This window comes from Ictidomys tridecemlineatus, chromosome 7 (genome assembly GCF_052094955.1).
Source record: "Ictidomys tridecemlineatus isolate mIctTri1 chromosome 7, mIctTri1.hap1, whole genome shotgun sequence".
Classification (NCBI taxonomy): Eukaryota; Metazoa; Chordata; class Mammalia; order Rodentia; family Sciuridae; genus Ictidomys; species Ictidomys tridecemlineatus.
Window position 1 is genome coordinate 190,002,530 of NC_135483.1, and position 23,828 is coordinate 190,026,357.

The 23,828-nt window shown below is 40.4% G+C and overlaps 2 protein-coding genes and 1 pseudogene across 25 annotated transcripts in view; 2 read left to right on the forward strand and 1 right to left on the reverse strand.

Annotated features, from left to right (window-relative positions):
* Positions 1-20,772, reverse strand: part of Trip12 (thyroid hormone receptor interactor 12) — a 150,889-nt gene extending 130,117 nt beyond the window's left edge. For 8 of the 23 annotated variants that reach the window (XM_078018155.1, XM_078018154.1, XM_078018159.1 and 5 more), the window contains exon 1: positions 19,649-19,791. The gene's annotated coding sequence lies outside the window, so the exon portion shown is untranslated. Of the gene's footprint in view, positions 1-19,036; positions 19,180-19,327; positions 19,536-19,648; positions 19,801-20,120; positions 20,201-20,642 lie in introns of those variants that run through there. The other 15 variants (XM_078018160.1, XM_078018163.1, XM_078018158.1 and 12 more) reach the window with 10 other exon arrangements.
* Positions 3,332-4,201, forward strand: LOC101961538 (large ribosomal subunit protein uL24m pseudogene; annotated as a pseudogene).
* The window catches only part of Fbxo36 (F-box protein 36), an 82,327-nt gene continuing 78,489 nt past the window's right edge, over positions 19,991-23,828 (forward strand). For both annotated transcript variants that reach the window (XM_078018164.1, XM_040267990.2), the window contains exon 1: positions 19,991-20,380. Coding sequence is in view for 1 of the 2 variants with exons in the window: in XM_040267990.2 (XP_040123924.1) it covers positions 20,285-20,380 (96 nt within the window). In the remaining variant the exon portion in view is untranslated. The remainder of the gene's footprint in view (positions 20,381-23,828) is intronic.

Here is a 23,828-nt window from a genome sequence, read left to right on the forward strand (position 1 = left end):
AAGAGAGAGTGAGAGAGGAGGGAGAGAGAGATAGAGAGAGAATTTTTAATATTTATTTTTTAGTTCTCGGCAGACACAACATCTTTGTTGGTATGTGGTGCTGAGGATCGAACCCGGGCCTCACCGCTTGAGCCACATCCCCAGCCCCAAGGAAAACCTTTAAGTTGTTGCTTTTGAACCTTCAACTATGCCAACAATGTGATGCATCAGACCTCTCCCCCAAAATACCATAAACCAACTAACATTGAATTTTTTACTTATTAATGTATTTATTTATATTTATTGTGGTGATGGAGATCAAACCCAGAATCTCCTTCATTCTAAGCAGGCACTCAACCCTACCACTGAGCTACAACCCCAGCTCCCCAACTGACATTTTAAAGACAAATGTCTGTTAAGAATGAAAAAATTCTCAATATATTAAAGTACATTTGTCAATGCAGTTTCTAAACTAATAAACTGATGTCCTTAATAACCTGTACATCTTTCTATTCTCTATTTTAATAAAGTAATGACGCTCGTGTTGAGATTCAGAAAACCTCACCCCAAAATATGATACCTTGTCAAGGCTTTGAACTGAAGGACACAGAAGGTCTCTGGCCACCTGTCACCCTCTTCCCAAAGTGTGGGGGTGGGGGGTGTCTCTAATATTTCCCATATCCAACACTAAAAGCAGTTCAACAGTAGAACCCAACTATCATGAATTCCAAGAATCTCATCAAACCAAGTTAAGATCAACTCAAGTCACAAGAAAGAACGCTAAAGGTCACTGACCTTGCTCAGAACAGACTTATAGCACAGTCTATCACCTATTCTTCTGTGAGCAAAGCACAACCTATCACCTATTCTTTTGTGAGGGGCTACCTGAAAGGCTTTATCTGCACAATTCCACCTTCATTTCGTTTTCTCCCTCCCTTTCCCATATCCTGCAGCCGTATACCCCAGAAAACTCTTAAAACCCCATCCCTTCTGAAACTTAGGAAACTAAATAAACCATCTAGCCTTTTACCCCTTCGCCTTCTCATCTTCAGTCTTTATACTTGTTAAAAAGTCAAGTCTTTGTTTCTCACACTAGGAGTAAACATAAAACTGAAAAACAGAAGTATTTACAAAAAATTCACTATTATATTCTACAATATAACTAATGTTGTAATTGTAAGTACCTAAGCAGTATAACTTTATTTTTCTAAAACTAATTAAATCCAACATGAATAATGCCATTTATCTATTTGAAAAGAAGTTCTTCTAGGATTCACTAAACCCAGAAACTACGTGTACTTTGAATAACTCTCAAATAACCCAAATCTAAGGGTTATTCCAAGTAGACATGTAAACAAAACAACAAAATATATCTATATCTATATATCTCCATTCAATCAGCAAAAATTTGCAGTCAAACTGTGCAAAAGGCATTGATGTGTTAGGAAAATGAAGAGCTGGGGTATACTGGCACACACTTGTAATTCCAGAATGCAAATCAGGAGACTGAGGCAGAAGGGTCACAAATTCAAGCACAGGTTGGGCAATGTAGCAAGACCTTGGCTCAAAATAAAAAGGGCTAGGGATGTAGCTCAATAAAGAGTGCCCCTGGGTTCAATTCTGAGTATGAAGGCGAAGGGTAGTTAATCACCCAAGTTGAAACAAAATTCCAATTCATGATAGCAAGCAATTGTTTTAGCATTTTCATTAATAAAGTTTCAAGTCAACTGCCTTTAAAAAGGAAAGAATGCTCAACGAAAGCAAAGTAGATGGTCTTGAAGTTAAAAAGGAGAGGGGTACAAAATATAAACTAGAGAGATTTAGAATAATGTCCTCATAATACCTTTCTTATTGGAAGTAATTTTTTCATTCTTCCTGTACTAAGATAAGAAATACCAATGCTCTTGCTTTACAAACTATTTGAGATATACTAAATTAAAAGAGGCAGATCATGTTGGCACATGCTATATTCACAACTGGGGAGGCTGAGGCAGGAGGATCAGAAGTTCAAGGCTTCCCTCAGGAATTTAGCAAGAATTTGTCTCAAAGAGGGCTAGGGATATAGCTCAGTGGTAAAGCATCCCTGGGTTCAGTCCCTTTTAACAAAAATAAAGAAATGAAAATGGCTGGAGATATGCTTAGTGGTAAAATACATCTGGAGTCAATCCCCAGTACAGAATATTGATTTCAAACCCAGCCTTAGCAACAGCGAGGCACTAAGCAACTCATTTGAGACCCTGTCTCTAAATAAAATACAAAATAGGCTTAGGTATATGGCTCAGTGGTCAAGTGCCTGAGTTCAATCTCCACAACTGAAAAAAAAAAAAAATTAAATCTCGAAAGTAAGTTAGCCCACTACTCATTCACAACCGGGAGTTCATACACTTAGAATTTAAGACATAATTTCACTAACCTCTAATTGAAATTTAACATTTTTTTCCTAGTATTAACAGGCAACCAACCACAGCATTATTGCTGGTACCTTTAACTTTCCAAGAGAAGGCAGATATCATCATAGCATAGCACATTACAAGTGTTGCAGATACTCTGAAATATCATTTATGCTGTTCATTACTTTGAATATCTGCTAGACCATGTTACTGAATGTTCTAATAAACACATTACTTACTGTATTAAAACAAGCTTAAAAGTTCGGGAGCTAGGTGTCAACATTTTGATACATTTGATTTATTGAGTCTTATTTTTTTTTTTTAGAAAGAATTTTAATATTTATTTTTTAGTTTTCGGCGGACACAACATCTTTGTTTGTATGTGGTGCTGAGGATCGAACCCGGGCAGCACGCATGCCAGGCGAGCGCACTACCGCTTGAGCCACATCCCCAGCCCCTTATTGAGTCTTATTTTTTGAGTTTAAAAATTTTATTTTTAGGGGCTGAGGATATAGCTCAGTTGGTAGAGTGCCTCGCATGCACAAAGCCCTGGAATTCAATCCCCAGCACCACAAAATATAAATATATGTATATATAAATTTTGCCACCAAGCATGGTAGCACACACCTGTAATCCCAGTGACTTGGGAGGCTGAAGCAGGAGGATCACAACTAGCCTCAGCATCCTAGCAAAGCCCTAACCCTAACTTAGTGAGACCCTAACTCTAAATTTTGAAAAATTTAAAAAGGGCTGGGGATGTGGCTTAAGCACCCCTGGATTCAATCCCTAATACAAAAAGAAAAAGAAAAAATTATTTTGAGGTACCAACAAGCTGACTGCTTCAGGGTCCACACTACAAAAAAGGTTAAGAATTCCTGGACTTAAAAATGTTCGAAAAAGGCCGAGAGGCTGGGACGAGCAAGGCTGAGGACCCATGTTCAGAGGTGACCAGTGGAGCTCAGCAGTGCAATGCAAAGGGAAGTGACCGCCGTTTAGCCCAGAGGTGTTGCAATTCCTGGGCTCATCCGGAGGCAGAGCTAACAAGCAAAGTTTCTGAGTCTTCACTGGCGAGGAGAATTCTCAAAGCTCCTAGCTATGCGTCTCTCTGTATTGCTGGCCTTGGCATCCAAGGTCATTCTGCCCCCTCACTACCGCTATGGGATGAGCCACCCAGGTTCCCTGGCAGTCAAGAGGAAGATCACCCCCCCACACCAGGTGGCACCCCGTGGGTGTGGACCCCATCTCTGATGAAGACTGGCATCTGTTCTGTGGGGACAAGGTGCAGATCCTGGAAGGCAAGGACGCGGGGAAGCAGGGCAAGGTAGTTCAAGTTAGCCGGCAGCGGAATTGGGTAGTCCTGGAGGGGCTGAACACACATTTCCGCTACATTGGCAAGAAAAAGGATTCTCTGGGAACCAAGATCCCTAGTGAAGCCCCTTTGCTCCACTCCCAGGTCAAACTTGTGGATCCTGTGGATAGGAAACCCACTAAGATTGAGTGGAGATTTAATGAGGCAGGAGAATGAGTCTCCACAAGATCAGAAAGAATTATCCTCAAACCTGAATTTCCCAGAGCTGATGGCATTGTCCCTGAAACATGGATTGATGGCCACAAAGACATATCAGTGGAAGATGCTATGGAAAGAACTTATGTGCCTCGTCTGAAGACACTGGAGGAAGAGGTGATGGAAGCAATGGGGATCCAGGAGACTTGGAAACACAAGAAAGTCTATTGGTATTGAGTCTGGGGAAGACAGCTTCTCCTGCTTTTTATCTTAGCCTTGAAGGCTAAGCACTATTTTCAGACACCAATAAAGTGCCATTAGTCAAAAAAAAAAAAAAAAAATGTTCTAACCAGCTGGGTTCAGTGGCACAGGCCTGTAATCCCAGCAGCTTGAGAGGCTGAGGCAGGAGATCGAGTTCAAAGCCAGCCTCAGCAACTTAATGAGGCCTTAAACAACTCAGTGAGACCCATTTTCAAAATAAAAAATAAAAAGGGGCCGGGCTTGGTGGCACAAGCCTGTAATCGCAGCGGCTTGAGACACTGAGATAGGAGGATCGCAAGCAAAGCCAGCCTCAGCAACAGGGAGGTGCTAAGCAACTCAGTGAGTCCCTGTCTCTAGATAAAAATACAAAATAGGGCTGGGGATGTGGCTCAGTGTTTGAGTGTCTCCGACTTCAATCCCCAGTACCAAAAAATAAATTGATTTAAAAAATTAAAAATTAAAAAGGGTTAGGGATATTTCTCAGTGGTTAAGCACCCCTTAGTTCAATCACTGGTATCCCCCCCCCAAAAGCGTTCTAACCAGAACTTTCCAATGAAATACATATTAAAAATGGCAGCATGCATAAATGATTCAGCATTGCTTATAAAATTTATTTCTATCACATACATATATACATCCATACACTGATGATACAGACTGCATATCAAAAAAATTTAAGAACCAGAGGTCTAAACCTGTCTTTGTACAGAACACCATTACTTTTGAACTTTTAAGGTATGACCTCCTTCTCAACAGGAAGACTCACTTGGGGAGGTATACTAGTCATCTCTAGAAATAATTTTGCTTTCTGGATTAAAAAAAAAATATATTTTCTTCCGTTCCTGTTTCAAATGTAGTGAACACAATGACTTCATGCCATGAGAGTCAGTTAGTGACCATGAGAATCACCTGCTAGGCAGGGCAAAGTAATACACAAGAGCCTGGTCTTTGCCACTATACAGGTGAACCTTGTTGTATGAGGAAAAATAAACTGATCTGTTTAAAGCCCTGTAAGTTTTCTATTACCTGCAGGTGAAAACATTTCTTCAGATAAATTATTATCCACAAGGTCACCAAGTAAATGCCCTTTGAAGGGTAACATCTGAGCTAAAACCTTACATGAGACATGTAAAATCCCAAAGACATTCCAGGCAGCAAGAATACCACAAAGCCCAGAAAAGTACAAGAAAATGTCAGAGAGGTGAACAAGAGCCAAGACCATATAGGACCTTGTAAACCTCAAGGAGCCTTCAGATTCTTCCCAATGAATTGCAACAAACACACATACAAATCCCTCAGGTATGTGAGAACATTTCCCAACTTAATACAAAAGCTGAGGAAAACGACTTTAAATACTTGGCTTTCAACCAAACCAGTGGAGCACTCCTATAATTCCAGCAACTAGGGGGCTGAGGCAAAAGAATTGCAAGATTAAAACCAGCCTGGGCAACTAAACAAGACCTTGTTCTCAAATAAAGACCTGGGATGCAGCTAAGTGGTAGAGACACAGAGGGTGGAAGGGGGGTGTTAGGGTTAAACAATAATAATGTATAGCTGGCACTTGGTAAGTCCTCACTTGTTATAGATAAGGGCCTCACTTAATTTTATTCTCTTCTTTGAAATCTCTTAAAATTTAATTTTTCAGAAACAAGAGTTTTAAAGCATCTTTAAAAATTAAAAAAAAAGTATAGTAGTTCACACCTAAATTCACAACAAAAGGGGGGGGTGGGGGGACCACAATAAAAACAGGAAGTTCTAGGCCGGTCTCAGCAATTTATCAAGTCCCTGAACTACTTAGCAAGACCCTATCTCAAAGTAAAATTAAAAGGGCTTGGGAATGTAACTCAGTGGCAACATATCCATGGGTTTAATACCCACTACCAAAGGAGCCAGGTCAGAGACATACATCTATAATCCCAGCCACTCACGAGGCTGATGCTGGAGGAACACAAGTTTGAGGCCAGCCTCAAGTAATTTAGTGAGACCCTAAGCAACTTAGCAAGACCCTGTCTCAAAATTAAAAAACAAATAAAGGAGCTGGGGATGTGGCTCAAGCAGTATCGTGCTCGCTTGGCATGCATGCGGCCAGGGTTCGATCCTCAGCACCATACACAAAGATGTTGTGTCCGCCGAGAACTAAAAAAAATAAAAATAAATATTTTTTAAAAAATTCTCTCTTAAAAAAAACAAACACAAATACATAAACGGCTGGAGATGTACCTTGGTTGTAAGTGCCCCTGGGTTCAATCCTCAGTATCAAAAATAAACAATAAAGCCTACTGATACCCTCAAGAAAAGGACCGAGAACCAATGTACTTTTTTTTTTTAAGGTTTTTTTTTTTAGAAGAGAGTGAGAGAGTGAGAGTGAGAGAGAGAGAGAGAGAGAATTAATATTTATTTTCCATTTCTCGGCGGACACAACATCGTTGTTTGTATGTGGTGCTGAGGATAGAACCTGGGCCGCACGCATGCCAGGCGAGCGCACTACCGCTTGAGCCACATCCCCAGCCCAAACCAATGTACTTTTAAAACTACCTTTGAGCACTGGAGCAGCATAGGAGGATGAAGCAGGAGGATCATAAGATCAAAGCCAGCCTCAGAAACTTAGCAAGACACTAAGCCACTTACTTAGACCCTATCTCAAAAAAAAAAAAAAAAAAAAAAAAATTACAAGGGCTAGGGATGTGGCTCAGTAGCTAAGTGCCCCTGGGTTCATTCCCTGGTATCAAAATACAAAAACATTTGAACTATCAAAATCATCATCCCTCTCTTAGCCACATCATGAAAACCTTCACTCTGAAGGTACCAAGCACTTTTGCAATAAAAAATGTGACAACATGTATAAAGGCACGAATGTTGACTCTACTTTGTGTACAATTATGAAAAACTGTTTTATATGTGTACTATGATTTGAAATGCATTCTGTTGTCATGTATAACAAATTAGAATAAATGTTTTTAAATGGATGAGACTTACAATTGATCATAATAAAATAACTAATAAAAAAAAGAATGAAATTCACATCATTACTCCAGGTACATGTAGGACTGCACATATGCTGCAATGCTACATAATGTAGAACAATTGTGTACAATGAATCAAAGTGCATTCCGCTATCATAGTCAGAATTAATTAATTAATTTACTTATTTAAAAAATTGGGAGTAAGGTGCAACACAGAGGGCCTAAAAATACTTAAACCTACCAACAAATACCACTATATAAAGCAAAGTCAAGAAAAAGCAGGCCATTTTGGAATGTTCAATCACCAGTGAAGAGTTTTAAGGTTTGGTATAACAAATGAACATTCAGCAATAATGACCAAGGACAAAGAAGTCAAGAAGTATATGACAACTGTTAAAGAGCCACATTTAGGAAAAAAAAAAAGCATTCACTCTGATTTTTTTCCAACAGATTAACATTTCTTAAGGAAAAAATAAATTATAAACTTTACATTAATAAATTTCTCATCTAAAAAAAAAAAAACTTACCTAAAACCAGGGAAAAGGAAATATGGGATACTTCTTATAAGATTTTTAAGTCTAATATTTTATCAAAATAAAGACATGAAAAAATAACAATATAATAACACTGCTCACATTGAACTTACTTGACATTTTAATATAAGATACTATAATTAGCAGTGAAAAAAACATTTGAACCTGGATCAAATTTAGAAACTGGCCCCCAAAAAAACTTCTCTAAGCACTTAACATTAATCTACTTCCGGTTCTTTTTTTCTTTTACTTTTTTAGTTGCTACTGGGGTGGCACACACCAGTAATCCCAGCAGCTCAGGAGACTGAGACAGGAGGATCCCAGGTTTAAAGCCAGCCTTAGCAACAGTGAGGCACTATGCAACTCAGTGAGACAGTCTCTAAATAAAATACAAAAAAAATAGGGCTGGGGATGTGGCTCTGTGGTCGAGTATCCCTGAGTTCAATTCCCAGTACACCCCCCCACCAAAAAATTCTGAATACCTAAATTATACCTTAAAAATAATAAACTCACACACCCTGTTGATTATAATTTTTTTACACCTTTACATCATCTATGCAAATAAGGTATCATTTAAAAGAATAAAAGCTATTATTAGGGGCTGGGGCTCAGTGGTAGAGCATCTGACTCACACATGTAAGGCACTGGGTTCAATAAAAAATAAAAAGATACTGTATCCATCTATAACTAAAAAAAATTTTTTTTAATTGTTTAAAAAAGCTATTATTAAACTATGTTTAGGATCTAACATAAAATACTACTGTTTGATCACTTAACTGTGAGCTCTGTATTAAGGACCTCACTTTTCTCATAAAAATGCAGAAAACGCCCGATAAACATGTTTTTCTATAAATTATAAATTATGTAACTAGCTTAACCCAACCCAAATCAATACTCTCAATGATCTCTTCTCCACCTTAAAATTCTACCACCCAACTCCAAGATGGTATTGAGATAGCCCTCTTCTCAAACCTTTTTAGACTTAAAAGAAAATAAGCCAGGTATGGTGGCGCATCCCTGCCTGTAATCCAGGCAACTCTGGAGTCTGAGGAAGAAGGAATGCAAATTTGAGGTCAGACTAGGCAACTTTTCAAGACCCTCTCTCAAAATAAAAAGGGCTGGGAATGTAGCTCATCAGTAAAACACCCCTGGGTTCAATTTTCAGTACTGCAAAATATATATATATAAATTAAAAAGGGGTTGGGGGTGTAGTTCAGTGGTAGAGCACCCCTGGATTCAATCGCCAGTAGTGGGGGGGGGGGGAGAGAAATACAGAAGATTGGGGATAAAGCTCAGTGACAGAACACTTGCCCAGTATGCACAAGGCCTGGGTTCAATTCCCAGCACCAGAAAGAATAAAATGAAAAACTTTCAAAATTTTTACTCACATTAAAAACTTATGTAAACTTAGCAGAGGCATCATGAAAAAGTTCTAAGCTTCTTAATATAGTAAACTCTAAAGTTAATCAAGTCATCTTAACTTTTTAGTAACAAAGAATAAATTATATTAATACACATGGCTGAATTTAAGTAAACACTTGAATTAAGTGAGGCACATCCTATAGAATAGAAAAAAAACCCTGAATTTACCAATTGCTTAGATAATTTAAGAGATTTATCAATTAAAACAGTGCCACAAAGAAGAAATGATGGCCTACTGTCTCTTCCTTAATTCCTTTCAATCCTTAGTTTGTGTAAAGAGAAAATGCCTGGGGGGAAAAAATGGCCCAGCCTAATGTACAGGCAGCTGAAAGGTAACACTAGATGGTTAGAAGAGGCAGGAGTAGATTATCTTACACACCAAAGGCTGAAATTCTCTAAGTCTTACCTCATCAGCAGCAACTGAAATGCCAAACATTTTAAAAAGCAGGGAGATAAAACTCTATAGTTAACACTCTAATTTTCTAAAAAGAATTCTGAAGTCAAAATTATAACTGACAAATAATTAGCGTTTGATCACAAAGTTGAAACTATTCAATTTTCTCAAAATTCAGATTAATTTTTCCTATCTATTCAGAGAAAGGCAAAAACTATATTTGGATCTGGGATGGGAGGAGAAAGGATCAAGGTGGAATTCCTTCCTGAGACTAAGCTGCTTTCCCTAGGTGGGTAGGAAATGAAAACAAATGCTTTGCAAAGGAAACACATAAAGCTAATATGTCTGCTTTGCAGAGAAATACATCCCTTTTGCCTGTTGTAGCAATAAAACAGACTTCACTCTAGTTCTGATTCTAAAGTCCACACAAACCCATAAATGTTGGACTATACAACCTTCCTGATTAAATAGGTGTCATTTTGAGTCATTAGATTATACTAACAGCTAGCATCTCTGCTATTTCTACATAAAGAATCAAATTAATTCAAAACACAATCAGCAAAATCTACAAGAATATGCCAGAAATAAAAACTGTTAAAAGAAAGCTAAATTGTTTTCTTTAGTTTCTGTTAGCCATGATCTAACCTCAATTATAAAATCCTGTCATACACACTTTCTTCTTGTTGTTACCAGAGACTGAACCTAGGGGCACTTAGCCACCGAGTCACATCCTCAGACCTTTTTATTTTTTTGAGACAGGGTCTCAGTAAGTTGCTGCAGCTGGCTTCAAACTTGCAGTACTCCTGGCTCATCCTCCCAAGCTGCTAGGACTTATTACAAGTGTGCATCACTATGCTCCACATATTTTTATAAAAGTAAAAGGGTACCAGGTGTAGTGGCACATGCCTGTAATCTCAGCAATTTGGAGGCTGCATCAGGAAGATCACAAATTCTAAGCCTACAGCTCAGTGATAAAGTATACCTAGGTTTAATCCTCCATACCGCCCCCCCCAAAAAATTAATTGGATGAAACTAGGAACATTAAACATTAATATGTATTTTTTAAAAGTATATAAATGTTCAGACTAGGAAAGTAGCTAAGCAGTAAAGCACTTGCCTAGCATGCACAAGGCCCTAGGTTTAATTCCCAGCATTGAGCAGATGCAGATACACACACACACACACAAATTTTTGAACCACACTTCACTCATCTTAAACATCATTTCTTTTTTAAATTCCTTATTTCTTTTTTTTATTATTAGTGGTAAATGGACACAAAGCCTTTTTTTTTTTTAAAGCGCTTCTGAGGGTCAAATCCAGTGCCTCACATGTGCTAGGCAAGCACTCTACCACTGAAGTACAACTCCAGCCCCTTAAATACAATTTCTTCATTACATTATGCTAAGCAAACATTTCTCCTTTGTAATACTGACAAATTACTAAGTGAGCATCTCAAAAAATCATGTATTAGGTCTAAATAGTACTCTCAATTTTAAAGAACCCCAAAATCCCAGTACTGCAAAAAGAAAATAATCCAATTTCTTTATCTGTAAGAACCTCAATGCCAACCCAAATTGCTGTTACTTCATAAATACTGATCCCATACTCCAAAGGCCTCATTAACCTTACATGGATCCTGGCCATAATACCTTTAAGCTCTCCTTTCTTTCTGTATCTATTTAAAAATTATCAGAGCCAGTTCAAGTAACTCCTCTCTGCAGGTCTTCCTGAATAACTTCTACCCAGATGTAAATTTACATACTTCAGACTGCCCACTTAATAAAACTTAATTTTGTATTTAATAACTATGCATAATATTAAATGTCATATAGAATTTAGGGGCTTTTTTATTTGATATTTTGGAGGGTGTTTTTGTTGATTTTTTTGGTGCTCCAGATTGAACCCAGGGGCTTCATCCATGCTAACAAGCAAATTCACTGCCACTCAACTACATTCCCAACCCCACATACAGATATAGACAGCTAATGATCAAGTAAGTTATGTATCAACTATATGAAACAACAGAACTAAGAGGACAAGGATTTGTTTTTACAGGGGAGCTCTCCCCTGAGCTACCCCACTAGCTTTTATTTTTTGAGACAGATCTCCCTAAATTGTTGAGGCTGGGCTCAAATTTGCTATTCTCCTGCCTCAGCCTCCAGAGTAGCTAGGATTACAGATATGCTGGCCCCATGCTTAACCCAAGAACTAAGCCCTTTTGTTTTTTGTTTTTTGTTTTGGGGGGGGGGGGTTTACTGGTGATTGAATTCAGGGCCACTCAACCACTGAGGAAAGGCCCTTTTGCTTAGGGCCTTGCTAAATTGCTGAGGCTGGCTTTGAATCATCAAGCCTCCTGCCAGAGCCACTGGGATTACAGGCATTAACCACTGCACCAGGCTTTAAGTACCTTTTGTATTTCTCCAGCACAGTTTTAGCAAAAATTAAGCACTTGATAAATACATACTAATAAATAAACCATCATCTACTAATAAATATTATCCCAGACGCTAAATTTACTGTGACCAAGTTATAAAATATTCTAATGCCTTACCAATTCCTTCAAAGTATTTAATTTTAATGGGCCTACTTTTGAAAAATTTATATCCTACACTTAAGTACCAAGCCCTGAAAAAATAAAAGCACGTTAACAGTAAATTTGACAAATAATGCTGAAATTATCTCGCAAAATAATAACTTTGATACAGCAAAACAAACTCTTGTCACTGACCCATGTAATGTTTATGTTGGAAGCCTTGTGCCAGACCCTTTGGGCATAATATATTTCTACCCTCAAGAAGCCAAAGATTAGCCCAGTGCAGTGGGATGTGCTTGTAATCCCAGCCACTTGGTAGGCTGGAACAGAAGGATCTCAAATTCAAGGCCAGCCTCAGCAATTTAGCGAGGCCCTAAGCAAATTAAGGAGACCCTGTTCCAAAATTTAAAAAGATAAAAGGGTTGGAAATGAAGCTCAGTGGTAAAGTACCCCTTGGGTTCAATCTCCATTACCAAAAAAAAAAAAAAGAGCCAAAAGATGATCTAGCCAGGCATGGTGACACACACCTCTAATTCCAGCAACTTGGGAGGCTGAGGTAACAGGATCATATTTGTGAGGCCAGCCTCAGTATCTTAGAAAGACACTGTTCCAAATAAATAAAAAGGAATGGGGATACAGCTTAGCAGTAAAGTGCACCCGAGTTCATTCCCACTACCAAAAAGAAAAAAAAAAAAAGCAAAGATCTAATTAAGTAGTATAAATAACTGATTATGTAAGAGAGACTATAAAAGCTGTAAGTAAAATGTTATTTGAGCGGGACTAGAGAATACAGAGTAAAAAACCTTTTGGGAGCTGTCAGAAGAAAGTTAAGCATGGATATGTAGCTACAAGAGGTACCATATAAGGAAGAATATCAAAATTCAGGTAGACACAATAGACACAATAAAAGCAAGGGCAAGAATGCTGAAGAGTTTCTGTTTGTTTTCAGAGATGAACTATAGTTCAGTCTCACTATATCCAAGAGTGGAAAAGAAATTTAACAAGATGCTGGAGCCACAGAAGTTAATACCATTTTTACATATTTGCTATTTAAATTTGGTCTTTGAGGGGAAAAAAACAAAGAGGGAAGCACTCCATATGATCTCCCTGAAACTGCTAAGGACACAAAGTAGCTTAAATCACAAGTCAATGGTAAACTTGAGTCGGTCTTCCATAAAAACTCACTTCAGGTTTCCACATTTATTTACCAGCATAAAGACTTCAAGTTGAGTTAATCTGACCTTAAGAAGATAACAAAAGGTAAATCTATTTATTCAGAGTGCTGCCCGAGGATAGAGAAAGAGTCTTAAAGTCAGGCTAGAACTCATTGGTTATGACAGCTAACAACAAGTTGATTAAAATGTACATTAAAATACTGTAACTTTATGTATTGAAGGCTTATTGATTAAATAGTCTTCAAAAAACATGTATAGGTAATAACACCTTATTTATAGAGAGAAACACACTCTCTCTACAAAAAAAAAAAAAAAAAAAAAAAAAGGGAATAAACTAAAGAATAAAGTAGCCGGGAGTGGTGGTGCAAACCTGTACTCCCAGCAGCTCGGAAAGCTGAGGCAGGAGGATCCCAGGTTCAAAGCCAGCCTCAGCAAATCAGCAAGGTTGTAAGTAACATAAAATTAAAATTAAGAGGACTGGGGATGTTGCTCAGTGGTTAAGTGCCCCTGGGTTCAATTTCCAGTACCAAAAAAAATAAACGAAAATGATTCATAAAATTACAAACTAGTTGAAAACACTAATCATTTAGCATTATACCAAAGCAATATTTGGTCCTCAAATGATCAAATATTAAAGCCCAGCATGGTAACAAAGGTGGTAGCAGTCCAAGTTACTCAGGAGGCTAAGTTAGAAGGATTGCCTGAGCCCACCTGTAAGAGACCAGCTGGAGCAATAGCATGAAACCCTGTCTCAAAAACAGTTTTTTTTAAAAACCAACTTTTAGGGGCTGAGGATGTGGCTCAAGCGGTAGCGCGCTCGCCTGGCATTTGTGCAGCCCGGTTTTGATCCTCAGCACCACATACAAAGATGTTGTGTACGCCCAAAACTAAAAAATAAACAATAAAAAAATTTTAAAAATAAAAACGAACTTTTAAATGCAAATAACAGGCAATTTAAGAATAACATGAAATGGTTCATTTATGTCTACAGTACTAGGGATTGAACCCATGGCATTCTACTTACTACTAAGATACATCCACTCCATGGACCATTTTTGAGACTTAAAAAAAAAAAAAAAAAAAAATCAGCAATGGTTTTGACAAAGTGTATTATTTAAAAGAACTTGCAGTCCCTAAAACACACTCAATTGATCCAAAACTTCCAAAAACTGGCTGGGCACAGTGGCAAATTTTTGTAATATCAGCAACTAGAGAAGCAGAGGCAGAAGGATTCCAAGTTCAAGGCCAGCCTTGGCAACTGAGACCCCGTCTCAAAATAAAATAAAAAGAGCTGAGGGACATAGCTCAGCAGTAGAGTGCCCTTGGGTTCAATTCCAGTCCTACCAAAAAGGAAAAAAAAAAAAAATCATTTTGGCATTAACAATGATGCAGAATGTGGATCAAAACAAACAAAAGAGAATACAAAATCATTTCAAAACACTTCTTTAATAGTACCTTCTTTTTTCTCAAAAGGCTTATTTTCAACAAACACTTTAAAAATCTGTTATGGTTCAGTAAGATACTAAGGCAAAAACTCGGGAATACTGATTTCAAATAATTTATAATTGACTAAGGAATATTATTATATAATTAAGTATTTTCAGGTAAAATTACATACATATGAATTATATGTATATGTTAAAGGTATATTCTAAGAAGGGCCTTGTATTTTAATTCACCTGTGTAGCCTAATCTCCTAAATATAATAACTAGCATGTAAATAACAATTAACTTTAAGTGGGAGGTATAGTGAAATTTTTCAGATTATGCACTTGGAACACACAGAAGTTTAAATTATTTGCCCAAGATCACAAAGACAGAGGACATAGAATTGGAAACTTTTCTCTTCAAATAGGATACTCACTTGAACAACGCTGTTCACTACCAAAAACAAGATTGGTGGGGAGCTTTTCCATTGTAGGCTATGACTTTTTCAGTCAGTATAACCATGGAATTTACCAAGCTTCTACACACTCAAAACAAAGCAAATAAGCCTGAATAATAAATTCCTTTTTCTTCTGACCAATCCAGTTTAAAATACCATAGAAGGTATTAATACTGGAAATCTCAACCAATAATTTGAAACTATCAATAAGGTATTAGATTTAATCAAAGAACCACACTTTTTAAAATACAAAACATTAACCAAATTAAATTTTACTTAAAAATCAAGAGACTGAGCTGGGTGTGTTGGCAGATGCCTGCAATTTCAGCAATTTGCCCATAATCCAAAATTTCTAACACCTCTCATTAATGAGAAATTATTAATCCACAATGGATCAATCTAATAGTGTCAAAGCCTTAAAGATACTTCCTAAAACCCCCAGCAACTTGGAATGCTGAGGCAGGAACCTCACAAGTTTAACGCCAGCCTGGGCAACTTGGCAAGACCTAATCTAAAAATAAAAATAAAAAGGGCTGAAGATGCAGCTCAGTAAATGGTAAAGCACACCTGGATTTAATTCCCAGTAGCAAAAAAACAAAACAAAACTACAAGCACCAAGATTATACAACAACTACAATTATACTTATTGAGTAATATCCACCAGATCCTTATTCTTCCATCTTATCTGGCCTGGACTCCCTTCAGGCTTGACCCTGTTAACTGCAGCTTGGCCTACAGAAAAAAAGGCACAGAATAATCCACTGGCTTAATACTGAAACATGTAGGTGACAATTAACATCTACTCAGGCATTCACACAACATATTAGGGTCACATAAACAGGTCACCATCACTGATCAAACCTCAGAAAGCATTCTGAAGAATCTGTTGGGAGAGAGAATTCTTCCAAGCATAAGACTACATGTTTGGCAAAACAAGGCTAACATACTGGTCTGGTCTGGGAATGAAATGGACATTTTTCAGTCAGGGTTATGAGTGCACCTTCGTATATATCACAGTGATGTGAGATAACTCTTGCCCTCAGGAAGCCTATAATCCATTTGGAGAAACAACATTTCAACAAATGCAGAACTATAATCCAAGAATTACAAAGAAAAAACTCATAGGGTAGAAGTTTGAGGATCCTAGCTGAAGGTATGAAGTTGTTCTTTACATTCTATGGCTACTAGGTTACTATGTAATAGGCATTTGCTTTGATTAGATGAGGAACAGTGCATGTTAGGTCAGCAACAGCCAAGAATTAACTTGAGTGAAAAAGAAAAGCAACAAGTAGGTTGCTGTTTTGACTCAAGTCCACCAAATTACCTGGGCAAACAGGGAAAATTAAAGAAGCAATTGGTATCACATTTGCTCAGAAAGACCTCAACTCAACTTGGGGGGTGGTGGGGTAGTTTCCTCTATACTGTGTAAAGTCAACAGAGACCAAGAGTCAGAAATTTTTTTCTTTTTACTGGGATCTCTGACATTAGAAAGTCAATTTCATGGCAACCACAAACCAGAACAGGTATAAATGTGGTCAATAATCATATTTAGAAAAACTTCAGAGGAATTTTATTAACAAGCTTATTCAGTAGGACATGAGAAAAAGTTTCTGGCATATTGATGCAAAAATCTTTTAAAATTAATTTAACAGATAAAATTTGTGCCCACTACCAATTAAGCAGCAATTTCTACCTATAAAGTGCTATATTTCATATCTTCAACCTACCTTATAGATGATGACCACCACACCATGGTGAGAAACTGCACCTTTTTAAATTACCTCAAAATAGTTAATGCAACTTTGTAAAACTGACAATATCTAGTACTTATTTAACACTATGGCTTTTTTCACAGCCATTGTTGGGTCTCAAAACCACCTGGTAAGGTAAAAGAGTAATTATCCATCCTCATTTTATAGATAAAATAAATGGAGCAGATAGGGAAGTGATTAGTTCAAGGTCACACTGGCAGTGTGTGAATTTCCAAGGCGTAGATGTGTCTTCTTTGCTAGGATAAGGTTCTTAAAATAGGATCAGAAAACCTCATCTAAATAACATAAATATAGTACTCTTAAAAGTTAAAGTGGAAAAATAAACAATACTCAAAATTTACTTTGCTAGGTGAAAGCACTGATTTTTACCCTAGTCTAGCATCCCAGTCATTTTAAAAATATTTTACTATAGTACCTTGTGGAACTCTAAATACCAGAAGAGTTCTCAAACTTTTGGATAATTGGGAAAAAACACACACAAAAATACCTGATCACAGACACAAATTAAATAGTAAATGTCAGCTGAGTGGACTTAAAACCTACCCATTCCTGAGAAAAGGGGAAGCAGATGGAAACAATGATAAATCTTAATTACAGTTTACAATTCTTTTGGATATTGGTACTTTCATGGAAAAGCAGACATATACAAAGCCCACAAGCCCAACCACGTTAATGTTCTCTTAAGCTTAAAGTAAATGAAATGTAGAAACTCTGTAATGGCACAAAATTAGAAACCCACACCAGTTCTGTATTGGTGGGGCTAATCGGGGCACAAGGAGTCAATAAGAAATTGTGTTTCAGCCAGGCACGGTGGCGCATGCCTGTAATACCAGCAGCTCAGGAGGCTGAAACAGGATTATTATGAGTTCAAAGCCAGCTTCAGCAATGGCAAGGCGCTAAGCAACTCAGTGAGACCCTGTCTGGAAATAAAATACAAAACAGGGCTGGGATGTGGGTCAGTGGTCAAGTGCCCCTGAGTTCAATTCTCAGTACCAAAAAGAAAGAAAGAAATTGTGTTTATTTCAAAACTTAATATTGATGTTTACTCCAACATTTAATACTGAAGTCTTTGCATGGTATAAAACTCCCTACAATTTATTGTCTCTAAACCTATGGTAACTCCACTCCTCACTCTAACTGTCCCCACATCCAGTAGATGCGACACACACACACAAGGCCTCACACACAGGCCTCCTGCCCTTTTTTTTTTCCCCTAACACAACTAGGACCTTTGTTCCCAGCGTCCGTTTTTTACCCCACTCAATAGCTCTTTCAACTTTCTATCACGTATTTTTGTCTTGTTTTTAAACGAGATTCTAAGCCTCAACTTGCCAGGTCTTTAAATGAAATGCCAAAAATATCTAATGAGACTCTCGAGAGGAATAAAAGTTAAACACACATTAAAGGGCCTACAAAACGAAGGAAAGCCTGCAGATCGGGTGATTTGGCAGCCCAGGAAAGATCGGGAGAGCCGACTAGTACGGGAGGCGGCAGGAGGACAGTCAGACATCCAAGCGCAGTCAGCAGCCCACCACCACGCACACGTCCACACCGTCCCTCCCCCAATTCAGTAACGAAGCGGTTCAACCATCCCCATAGCCAGGCGCGACGCTCCAGCTCAATCTCCCCCACAGTAAAACGGCATTATTCAAAACAAGCCCGTCCTGAGGGTTTGGAAGCTGCCCCTTCCTCCCCTCACCACAGGAGCTCAAGGGTGTAAGTTATCACCCTCCCAATTTGCACGAGCTTTACATTTAAGATATTCTCCGTTTCTGAGGAATCAAGAGCCCCCCCCCCCATAGGGTCAGACATTCGCAGCCCTCGTTACTCCGACTCCCCCCGACTTGTCTCGGTACTAGCGCCCCGCTCACTTCGGGGCAGGAACGAGGAGGGGGCAGACATCATAACAGGTTTTATGTAATCCATATATAAATTAATCGCCTGAGTCTCTATGAATGTAATGCGCCTGAGGTGACAATTGGACCACCTCCCTCCCCAAGTCCTAGTTAACCTCCCCACCCACCCACTCCCAGTCCCATCAATCTCTACGGATATTGCTCCCTTCCTCTCAGCCAAGTTTCTCGGCCTTTTCCATGCCCGCCACCAACCCTCACGTCGTCACCCTTCCTCAGCCCCAACTTCCCACGGCTAAAACAACTGCCCCGCGCTGCCCCGGCTCCGAGCTCGCCCGCCCCCAACCGTCCCCCCGGCAGGAAACCCCTTACTGCGGTCTAAAGTCACTCCGGCCTCTCCCTCCTCTGACCCTCGCTTCCCACAACTGTTGTCACTCGAGCTGCTCCCTAGTTTCCATTTCCGGGCCGTCCCCGGCCCGAAGCCTCCCCTCTCCCGGTTTCCGGGCCCCCAGTCCCATTTCCGGGGAACCCTTGCCGTCTTCACACCCCCCACCTGCACTTCCGGCCCCCCACTTTCTCCCTTCCTAGACGCCCTCCAAGCTCCAAAGCCCACTTCCGGCCCCCCCAATCCCCGCTGGACTCCCCAAGACCCACATGCCTCACCCCGATTCCGTGAAGGTCCCTCCTCATTGCCGGGGGCCGGAGGGGGGACCCAGCGACCCCGCCCCGCTCCCGCCGGCCCCGGTCCCTCAGGCCGCGGTCTTCCTCGAGCGCCTCGCCCGTCAACCCCTGGGCCGGTCCTTCCGCGGCCCAGCCGCCACCGCCAAGAGCAGGCCGAGCGGGGGCCGAAACGCGGCGATGACACAACCGGGCTTCCTGGGACTTTCTGTTCCAGCTCCTCCCCCCCCCCCGTCATCCCCCACCCCTCAGTACGGCCCCCTCCCCCAAGCCTGCCCCAGCCGCTCAGCACTGCTCCCCAATTACCTAGTTAGGCCCCAAAGTCTCCGGTCCGGACTCGGTGGCGCGGCAGTAACTTCCACTCGCTCCCCCCACCCCCCCCTGGCGGCGGCGGCGGCGGCGGCTCTACGGGTCCCTTCAATTATCAGCTGAGCCGCAGCACCCCGCCCGGCGTGCGCCTCCGCCCGCGCCGCCTCTCCCCGCCCGTTCCAACACCCTCTGGGAACTACTTTTCCCCTTGGCCCCTGCTCGCTGGAGCGTCCGCGGGACCGGCCCCGCTGCCTACTCGCGGGCCATCACATCGCCCCTCCCTCCCCAGGCCTTGGATCAACTCTCCAAGCGGCCTCAGATCTCCTCCCGATCCCTTCGAGGGACCAGGAAGGGGACTGTGGGACTCCGCTTGGTATCCCTCCGCCGGGGTCACCCCCTCCCCTCTGTGGTAGCAGGAACTAATTCCCCTTCGGGTCACCCAAGACCTGGACGTGGAAATTTCACGGACCAGGGTTCCTTGTGACCCTTGGAAGAAGAAACGATCTCTCCGAGTTAGAAACACCCCTGCCAGCTCAAAAGCGTGATTCGGTTTAAACTAGGGCTTTGGCCTCCTGACCCCAATCAAGCCCCGCCCCTTCCTGGTTGTCTTAGCGACGGCGGTGGCGTCCCAAGATGGCGTCGTGGTTGCCGGAGACACTGTTCGAAATTGTAGGACAAGGCCCGGCGCCCAGCAAAGACTATTATCAATTATTGGTCACCCGCTCTGAGGCAAGTGCGAGCCGCGGTTTACTCTCTCTCCTAATCCCCTAAACGGCCGGGCTGGGGCCTGGAAGGTGGGCCGCGCCAGGCCCAGAGCGACCGTGGCCCGCCGGAAGCGCCCTGTCCCAGCTCGGAGTCAGAGATTTCCCTCGTCACCTCGGCCCGGCGGCCCTCGTGTCCCTTCTCTCCCCCAGCCCGGCTCGTCCCGGGCGAGCCTTTTCTGCCTCCCCACAATGCCGCCCGCTCCCTTCCCGCCTCTCTGGCTTCCTACCCGCAGCGTTCCCTCCGCGCGCAGAGAAAAACAGGCGTCTCCAGCTTGCGTGCCGCCTCACCTCAGCGTGGGAAGAAGGGAAAGAAAGACTCAGCCAAGTGTCCCGAGGAGGAGCCGGCAGGGGAGGGGAGAGAGGGACGGTCTCTTTCGCAGAGTAGGACTTAATTGTGGGGAATTTGACGAAATCTCACAGTGGTCTTTACGAGTACCACGGCCACGTCGAGACTTGCTCATTCCTAGCAGGAATGGGCGATTGGGAGTCCTCCCCTTACCTTTTGGAGCCCCTTCTATCCCATTGAAAGTGTGCGGGGGGCGGGGGGTGGTTCAAAAATGTTTCGGCTGCTCGGCGCGTCAGCCCCACCCATAATGACATCTGCTTCACAACAATAAGCCCGAGGATTATGTTCTCGCTGGAGTAGGGTAACTATCGGCCTGTTTTTATGACTGCTTTAGTTATTAAAGGTGGGCTTTGGGGTGATTTGTTATGCTCATGAAATGATCCACTTGAGCTGGTTTCTGATTCCTGGACTGTCACTGAGCTCTTCATGCACCTTAAATAGATAATAATCCCTAAAAAGAAATTTAGAGATACACACACACACACACACACACACACACACACACACACATGCACGTTTAGGTGTGGATATTGATTATGCCTTCAGTTTTCCTAGAAGCCCCCCAAAAGAGTAATTTTTCTTATATCTTTTAAAATAGAAGTAATAATATTCACATATTTTTAAATGATTTAGAAATATTACAAGCATAATATCAGTCAAATTTTTAATTTTTACATTTTTTTCAAATAATTTACACATTTATTTCGCGATTTCTTAAATGTTGAAATGTACCCTATTCTGAATATTTTTAGAAGGATCATTGACTTTTCCATTGGCTTTGAAGAGATACGATCCTAATAATTCACTTTCTGGGATAAGTGATCAAAAACATAATAGTATCTAATAATCCTTCGTGATTTTTATTTTCATTTATTGAAAGTAAATTAGAATGTTCTAATTTTCACTTTAGAGTCATTTCCATACCCTTTAAAATTTTTGTTTTGGGGGCTGGGGGTGTGGCTCAAGCGGTAGCGCGCTCACCTGGCATGCGTGCGGCCCGGGTTCAATCCTCAGCACCACATACCAACAAAGATGTTGTGTCCGCCGAGAACTAAAAAATAAATATTAAAAATTCTCTCTCACTCTCTCTTAAAAAAAAAAAAATTTTTTTGTTTTGAGTATTTCTTTTTTTCCTAGAAGGTCTGGTATCACAAGTGTGCTGCACATTCTGATGTTGTAAGCCTCCACAAGTTGAGGCTGTTTACCTTTTAATTTTAGTAAATTCATATTGAGAGAGCTATTGGCATTCATTTTACTCCAGAATGCTTCTGCTGTTGGTATTCTTCAGATTTTGTCCTTTAACTTGAGCACAATTCTTCCTCTACTCTGTTTTATGAAAGCTTCCCTCTTGCTCCCCCAATTTTTCTTTCTTTCTTTCTTTCTTTCTTTTTTTTTTTTTTTTTTTTTTTTTTTTTAAAGAGAGAGTGAGAGAGGAGAGAGAGAGAGAGAGAGAGAGAGAGAGAGAGAGAGAGAGAATTTTTAATATTTATTTTTCAGTTCTCGGCAGACACAACATCTTTGTTGGTATGTGGTGCTGAGGATCGAACCCGGGTCGCACGCATACCAGGCGAGCGCGCTACCGCTTGAGCCACATCCCCAGCCCTCTTTCTTTCTTTCTTTCTTTTTTTTTTTTTTTTTTAATACAGGGTCTTGCTAAGTTGCACAGGCTCGCCTGGAACTCTTGCCAAAAAAAATTCTCTCTCTCTAAAAAAATAATAAATAAATAAATAAATAAAAAGAGAGAGAGAGAGAATTTTAATATTTATTTTTTAGTTTTCGGCAGACACAACATATTTGTTTGTATGTGGTGCTGAGGATCGAACCCAGGCCGCATGCATGCCAGGCGAGCTTGAGCCACATCCCCAGCCCCCTTTATATTCTTAAATTTAAAAAAATAATAATTAACAGATCAAAAACTCTTCTTTATTTCAGGTCCTCTTCTGTCAATGATTTATGTATAAAACGCTTTTGAAAATCTGATCTATAGCTGGGCATGGTGGCAAATGCCTATAATCCCAGCAACCCAGTTGCTGAGGTAGGAGGCTGATGTAGGAGGATGGTGAGTTCAAAGCCAGCCTCAGCAACTTTATGAGACCCTAAGCAGTTTAGCAAGACCCTGTCTCTAAATAAAATATTTAAAAAGGGCTGAGGATGTGGCTTCTTAATTAAGCACCCCTGGATTCAATCCCTGATTCCCACCCCTCCCCCTGCCTAAAATAAAATCTAATCTGTTATCTTTTGGGGGGGGTGGGGAGGGTACTAGGGATTGAACTCAGAGGCACTTGACCACTGAGCCACATCCCCAGCCTTATTTTGTATTTTATTTAGAGACACAGTCTCACTTGCTTGGTGCCTTTCTGTTGCTGAGGCTGGCTTTGAACTCTCCATCCTCCTCCTTCAGCCTCCTGAGCTGCTGGATTACAGGGGTGTGCCACTTCGCCCAGCTCTGGTCCATTATCTTCCAAGCATAGTGAATAACCTCCCACAGTTCTACCAATGAGAGTTAATCTCAAGTCTGGTTAATTCACCCTCATTTTAAAGTAGAATTTGTTGTAAAAAAAAAAAAATAGCAAGCCAAAAATATACTTTTCACTCAACTATCTTGAGAGTATGCTATTTTCAAACCACAAGATGATGTTTTTCCAAGTCTGAGTACAGGAAACTCAACATTCAGTAAAGAGGTGGTCTGACATAAATAAGTACTGAACAACTGGAATTAAATGATCTTATAAAATGGACTTCCTTAAATTGTTGCTTGAATATTTCTCTCCCTTCTCTTCTGACTATTTCACAAACTGTTTATTATCCAGTATAAGCTCTAAATTTAAATGGATCTTGCCTTAATGAAGATTTCTTTCTGTTTTTTTTTTTCTTTTTTTGGACTGTTGTTCTCTGCATTTGTTATGTTGTTGTTGGCTTTGAATCCAAATAACTGCACATTTGGCATGAATCTGAGGGCAAATATCCCATCCATGTCATATGTATTTGAGGACAGATATCTCATTTGTGTCATTTATGTATATAACATTAGCACAGTCCAGAGCATAAATGTTACATGTAAATATTT